Source organism: Catharus ustulatus, chromosome 9 (assembly GCF_009819885.2).
Source record: "Catharus ustulatus isolate bCatUst1 chromosome 9, bCatUst1.pri.v2, whole genome shotgun sequence".
NCBI lineage: Eukaryota > Metazoa > Chordata > Aves > Passeriformes > Turdidae > Catharus > Catharus ustulatus.
In genome coordinates, this window is record NC_046229.1 from 13035503 (window position 1) to 13042553 (window position 7051).

Below are 7051 nucleotides of genomic sequence, written 5' to 3' on the forward strand. Positions count from 1 at the left end.
TTGAAAACTTTGGGTCTTTCCCAAAGGTAGGCAAGAGAGATTTTAAACACTGAACGTTACCCAACCTGAACACTGCGAAGGAGGTCTGTAATAATTTCTGCAGCATGCTGACATCGGTCAGGAGGCCCTGTGATCTGGGCTATTCTATCTGGAGTTGTTCCATCATCTGGAATAAAAATGAATTATTCCAGTATATGCAATTCAGTAAACTTCCAGTTAAGTGACAGAAACTTAAGAACATGTTACAAACCTGGCTTAAACTGGATCCTAACACCAGCATCATTTTGGATCTTTTTAATCATTTCTCCATTTCTTCCAATTACAATACCTACAGCAAATCGTGGTATTGGAACCTAAAAAAAAACCCCAACAAAACCAAAGATGTTGATGACACAGATGTTGATGACATTCTTAAAAAATCCACACAAAGAAAGGGTTAGAATTAGCTGATATTGTAAACTAGGGCAAGACCAATGCCACTTCAGGCTTTTTCAAGGGTGAATTTTTAAATATCAAGTCACAAGCCTAGGACATACTGGACTAAACCATTAAAAAGGAAGTGGTCCTATACATTAGAAGTTCTCATAACAGTAGCAATTCCAAGTGGATTTTGTGCTTCTCAGAATTAAAAAAAAATAAAAAAATTACAGTGTCTCTAAAATGCAGATTTTAGCAGATGAAGCTTTAAGCCTCTCCCCTGATCAACAGTTACTAGCTTGTGACTTGCATTAAGAGCTGGACTTAAATAATTTCTGTAAAAGCTGAAGTCCAATTCCAAAGATGTATTTACTTGCTCATTTAATAAAAAACTCCAGCTATTTGAAATTATTTGCAACGGCTGGCAATGTAATTGTGCATGATGCACATCACTTAGTGCTGTAAATTCAGCAATTATCAAAGAATACTTACATACCACAACCACTCCTGAAATCTGGTTAAAAGTTTACAGTAGCATTACCTAGCTTAACATTTTAAAGGTAACATCTCAAAATACAGTGAACAAGTTTTTCAACCATGCTTACGTCTATCCCTTCATTTCCTCCTATTCTTGACCCATATTCGTTGCGCACCTCTCTAAAGCCACCTTGATCGCGAATTAACTCCAGCACCATTTCCTTGGCTTGCTAAAAGAAGAACAAAAGTTGGTTTAGGTACTGCATCATCAGAACAGATTTGAAAATGCTCTGAGTTGTGAGGCACTCCTTACCTGAACTTTATAAGGGTCTCCAGTTATCCTAAGGGGCTTGTCTGCACCAGTGTTCTGTGGACCATCTTGAATCATGACCATTTTAACACCTGCCCGCTCCTATTTGACAAAAGGGAGGTCAATACTCATGCAAATCCAGATTCAGTGCTACCATGTTTAAAAGAAGATGCATATATACCTGCAATTGTTTAATTGTCTCTCCACCTTTCCCAATAACTAATCCTGCTTTACTTGCTGGAATCATAATTTCTTGGACTGCATTTCCAGGTCCATCACCGTGATGAAATCCAGGTGCAGGCCTTCCCTTTTCAACTATCTGATCAAGTAATCTTTTTGCTGACCTGTGAAAATAAATATACATTTATAAATACTTATTCCTGCAAGTATCACTTGCCCACACCTGTTCTGCTTGGAATATTTTTAATTTGAAAAGTTTCTGCAAAAGAATTATGGCTATTATCACTAAGAAATAGGAAGCAACTTGAATCAATCCGGAAAAGTAACTTAAAAAACTAACAAAATAATAAAAGCACCCCAATATTGGAATTACAAAAGGCAGCCCTTTATCAAACATTTAATGAAGTTACCTCAAGGTCCCTGAATATAGTTACACTCAAAGCTTAACTCAGAACAAAGGCTGTTGCTTGATTCAGCATGTATACAAAGGACATTTGTACTTGTAACCACTACCACAGCAGTGGTATATATTCAAGTATATATTCACCACAAGTGTCAGGTCAGCGGCCATCAGAGTAAAATGATGATTACACTCCTGACAACAGTTAAAAATACTTACTGAACAGACTCTGGTGTTCCAGTTAGCATACACGACCGTTCAGGCAGGCCTCCACTATCTGAAGTCATAAAATAAAACCAACTTATCAGTAGTGTTAAGTCAGAAAGAGATTATGAAATTAATCTTAATACACAAGCTACTGAATTTTCGTATTTAATGAAGTAAAATAACCGGTGTATGCCACTTTGCATTTCTTTAGCCCATCATAGTTACAATTAGCACAAAAAAATTAACCTCCATCTTTAAACAAAGGTTCAGGCAATGAGAAGCAATGAGCAATCTTCTGGACTTCCTACAAACCACCCTCCCATTCTCCCCAAACAGACACTCCCCCCACAAATAGTTACCAGGTGCAATCTGTATTTTACAGCCAGACTCTTGCTGTATGCGTGAGATCTGCTCTCCACCTCTGCCAATTACTTGGAGAAAGAAAATACAGAAAGATTACTTACATTAACAGAATCTGCTAACATCCCCCACTATATTACAACAGCACACCCATACTACTTACTGAATCCAACCATCCCATCTGGAACTTTGTACTCCTCTGTCATCACAGACCTACAGCAAATGTTAAACAAGAGACATGAGACCATCCAGAGACCAAACTAGCATTACATTTACATGTATCTTCCCACTAAAGCAAGCTACTGCTCCACCATCACCCTGGCTTACTTGCCCTCCCATTAAGTCATTATGCAAGCACAGTCCTACATAAGCTGACAACACACTGAAACACAAAGGACTCAAGCGTCATACAAATCAGACAAGTTTTCCTTCACCCTCTTTATTAACAGATGTGCAGTACAGAAAAGGTTACTGCAGCATTTTAAGTTTCATCTGTATATTCACCAAAGGATGCTGGAAATTCTGGTATCTCAGAACCGACCAAAGCATAAGAATAATAGTTAGATCTGGTTTTCAGGTAAGAAATGAGTGGAGAAAACAATGATATTGTAACAAATGTAACCGAGTAATACTCGGTATGAAGTCTGAATTATTTTATTTGGTTTTAGGTCATTCAGCTTTCCTTTTTATTTCCAAGATGGCATCACCCCCTTTCTCTTCAGATCTGCATCCAACTGCTAGCTATGCTACCTATGCTGAAGTAGTAAAAACCGTCAACGTACTTTCTTTTTATTAAGCTCGACCCATAGCCTAGGCTGTGGAGAAAGAAAGAGAATGCAATGTAGGTACATTTCAAGTGTCTGACTTGGGATCGCTAAAGCTAAATTTCAACAGATCACACAAAGACAAAGAATAAATGCATGCTTCATGTGTTGATACTACTTTTCCAGAAAAACTGCTTGAAAGGGTTTTATTTCAATTAAAATCCTGCATAAGATGTAGTATAACTCTTACCTCTGCTGCTGATGCATCGGTGGTAGCTGATTTCCAAAAGCTATAAACAAACATTGTTAAAATTAAATTCAAACAAGCGGTATAGCTTACAACTAAGCTTCTCCTTAGATAAACAAAAACTCAATTGTATCAAATTTCTGTCCAAGTTCAGTTTTAACAACTGTTATCAAAAGGTTTAAAAATTATAAAAGATTCTCAGCTGTTGCTACCACCACTGTCAGTTTTACCAAGCAGACTCCCACTGCTTCAACAAAGAAAGAAATAAACCCCCAGCCATTTTATGGATCTTACTTATTCAAGTGTCACCTACCAGAACACTCTCAAATTGTTGTTCTGACAGTGTTACACTTGTTTAGGTTTTTTTGGCAACAAAATAAAAATTACTTACAGTCGTTCTGGGGAGCAACTTTCTTAGCATCTGGTTGATCTGCAAAATTAAGATTTTTTAAATTTTTTTTGCCAAGAAATTCAGGAAGTATTTAAACCTTTTAGTGTGAATTGTAAATTTCCAGTGTATTTTAGCCCCCATTTTTCTTTCCTTTCTTTCTTTTTTCTCCTCCAATTTCAGGGAGTTGATCATCTGAATAAAAGAAAGAATCTCACGAACACTCAGCACTTGGTTAGTATAGCTGAAAAGATGTTAGGTTTCTCCATGTATCTATTCAGTTTAACAAAAGGCAGCTTTCAGAACACACTGTATGTAGATAGCTCACAGATACCCAGTCACTGAAACTCAACTAAGACAAGGAACAAAGTTGAGCTTTGTTGGCTGCTCAAGCTAATGATGCTTCTATAGTAAAAAAGAAAAAAAAATCAAATCCATACAAAAATCAACAATAACTTAAAAAATAATTCTGACAATGACCACAAATCTAGACCAAACATCTGAAAACACAACAGTATCACATGGCAATGCAATCTCAATCTGAATGTTGATATGAAATCCTTATCCAAATATCAAGCATTTCATAGCATAAAACTTCAAAAAAAAAAAAAGGCAGATTCAAAGCAACTACATCACTACTGTCCAAATCCTTTCTGCACAGTAGAGAAATAAAAGGCATCATGAACCTTTAACTGAAAAAATACTTCAGATGCTTCCTTCCCACCCCAAAATAAAGGTTATATGAACCATCATAATTTATGTGCAGCAAAAACTCAGCCACATATTCCAAGAAATATTTGTGTCAATCCAGAAAGATCCACTAGTTTATGTCATGTTTACATACTAAACACAGGTAATAAATAAAAATTCCTGCCTTTAAAAGGAGAGGGCATTCCCTCCCAGTGTGTTGTACTGCTCGGACTTGTCCAAGAGCCATCTACACATAAAATAAAAAGAATACATTACATATATCATCTGAAGCATCATTAGCTCATTTTTGTATATTAAAAACCTCACCTTTAATAGGAGAAAAAAAAACTTTACTGTAGGACACAAGAACTCCTGATATAAAGCCTTAGTTACATTCTGTAGACTGAGTTTCAATCCTCTTACAGTAAAAAAAAAAGGCACTTCTCTTTTTTGAGACCTATGAGAACATTTCAGCAAGCTCAAAGACTTCTTCCTGTAATTTAGCCCGGATTTTGTGTGTATATTAACCATATCAAACCCTGCTAAGTTCAAAGTGGATGCTCCCAAGAGACAGAAGATGACACATTTCAGGAGAAAACTTTAATACAGTATAAGGCAAATCCAAAAAGCTGGAACAAGTCAGAAGATTCAAGTACGATTTATCAGGGTTCACACATGCTGCAGGCTGAACTACAGACTATGCAAAAGTCTGTTCAAGGTAAAAAAATTAGTTTCCCGTGTTTTTTAAAGTCCTATGCTTTTACAATGAAATGCATTAACACTTTTATTTGAAACAGTGCAGCAGTAAAATTAATGAAACAATCAAGCTTGAGGAGCACTTCCTGCTCTAATTGTAATTCACAAATTGTAACCAATCCCACACAACCACAAAATACTTCAATGACACCTACATAGGCATTTTGCAACCTGTCAAATGTCCCTTTCCCCAACACACATTTTTCTATTTGCAGCACTTAAATCACATTTAAAATAGTGTAAAATAGGATTACATTCATTTCAGTTTAGAGCATAACGGTTTAAAACTTTCCCCCTAAACTGAAAATGAAAAAACATGCCATGATCTATGAGAGAAACAAAAAGTTTTAATGCTCTGCTATGGGAAAAAAAAAATCGAATCCACAAACAAAAACACCACCTGCAAATCTTTCTGACACAGTGGCCGTACTGTACAAAAATAAATGCAGCAGGAATGAGTGCGTACCTCCATCCTCAAGAGGTCTTTTCTGCCCTCCATAACCGTAGTCGTTTGAATTCATTGCTGTGCCAGCATCTCCTCCAATTTTCGCTGCAATCTAAACAAAAGGCAGATGTGAGCCAAGAAGAAAAATAATTAATTCAGCCCATGTTTATTCCACGTCTTCTAAAAGACTTCAGGAATTTAAACAATGCACATTAAAATGACCCCTAATTAAGAAGCCCAAAACTAATTTCGTTCATAGAAGTTTTCACGCATGTTTTAAAGACTTGTGCTCATCCTTCATCAGTAGAGCTTCCTAAAATACCCAACGAGAATATGGCCTTTTAAACACCAAAACCTTTTTCCTAAACACGGATTTTCTTTCTCTACGCTTTGTTCGCGAAACACCGTGGTATCCCCAGTAGGGCCTCACGGGCCAAACAATTTCAAATCCCAACTACACTGGGTCTTTAAACACTGCCAAAACCGCGACCGCTTATTAAGAGACGAGGCGCACATTTCACCCGAGAAGCGATGAAAACATCGCCCGTGGTGCAGAAGCTACAAATAAAACTGCGGGATAAAGAGCTTCCGCAAGGGCCGCCCTCGCTCCGCAGGCCGCGGCGCTGCCCAACCGGTCCGAGCAGGCTGGGGCGCCGCGGGCGCCACAACACGGCCCGCGCCGCAGCGCCGCCGCCCTCCCGTCCCTCCGCCGGCCGGGCCGATAACGCGCCGCTACTCGCCCGCCGAGATTTCGCCTCCCCGCCGCGGGGAGGGACCGCGCGGCGCGGCTCCTCTCACCGCCGAACGCCCTCGGGCCGATCCCGGCGCTGTTCGCGGGCAATGGCGGAGCGCGGCTACAAATACCTCGCGGCCCAGGGCGGGCAGGTCGCGCAAAGGGGGCGTGGGGACGGGACAAAGCTCCCCCCAATGCACACACACTGGCGGAGGGGCCCCCACTCCCCACAGTAGAGTGCGCAGCGCCCTCACTGTTCCCGCGGCTCCGACACCGCGGCCTCCAGGCCCCAGGACCTCATTGATTCGATGGAGCCACACACACCTGCCTAGCCCTCTGCAGCGCGTCTTTAAAGGCATCGTTCACTCCTCCAGCCCCGCCGCCGCCTCCCCCAGGCGCGCCCGCGGCAGGAGGGGGCACCGTGGAATAGTCCGCCATGGCCGCCCCGGCGCCGCTCCGGCCGCTGCCGCTGTCTGCCAAGAAAGAGATAAAATGGCGGCGGGCGCACGCCTTTCACATTCCTGCGCGGCATCGTGCTCGGGGGGAGCGCGCCGAAACCTCGCGAGATCTCGGGCGGGATTTCATGGCGGGCCCCGGCGAACGCCGTAGAACGGCGGAGAAACCTCGCGGCCTTTCTCTCGGCCCCGCCCAGCCGGCCCCCGGGCCGCCCTGCAGGG

At 41.2% G+C, this 7051-nt stretch overlaps 1 protein-coding gene across 13 annotated transcripts in view; it reads right to left on the bottom strand.

The window, feature by feature from the left end:
* Nucleotides 1-6916, bottom strand: part of FUBP1 (far upstream element binding protein 1) — a 38137-nt gene extending 31221 nt beyond the window's left edge. For 4 of the 13 annotated variants that reach the window (XR_004418652.2, XR_004418651.2, XR_004418649.2 and 1 more), the window contains exons 1-13: nt 6699-6905; nt 5663-5753; nt 4625-4687; nt 3754-3792; nt 3366-3405; nt 2515-2564; nt 2351-2422; nt 2004-2061; nt 1386-1548; nt 1208-1306; nt 1023-1124; nt 251-353; nt 66-166 (exon numbers count right to left, since the gene is read on the bottom strand). Coding sequence is in view for 4 of the 13 variants with exons in the window: in XM_042779558.1 (XP_042635492.1) it covers nt 66-166; nt 251-353; nt 1023-1124; nt 1208-1306; nt 1386-1548; nt 2004-2061; nt 2351-2422; nt 2515-2564; nt 3366-3405; nt 3754-3792; nt 4625-4687; nt 5663-5753; nt 6699-6812 (1095 nt within the window). In the remaining 9 variants the exon portion in view is untranslated. Of the gene's footprint in view, nt 1-65; nt 167-250; nt 354-1022; nt 1125-1207; nt 1307-1385; nt 1549-2003; nt 2062-2350; nt 2423-2514; nt 2565-3365; nt 3406-3753; nt 3793-4624; nt 4688-5662; nt 5754-6439; nt 6461-6698 lie in introns of those variants that run through there. The other 9 variants (XR_006163024.1, XR_004418653.2, XM_033067074.2 and 6 more) reach the window with 7 other exon arrangements.
* Between the last annotated feature and the right edge of the window lie 135 nt (nt 6917-7051).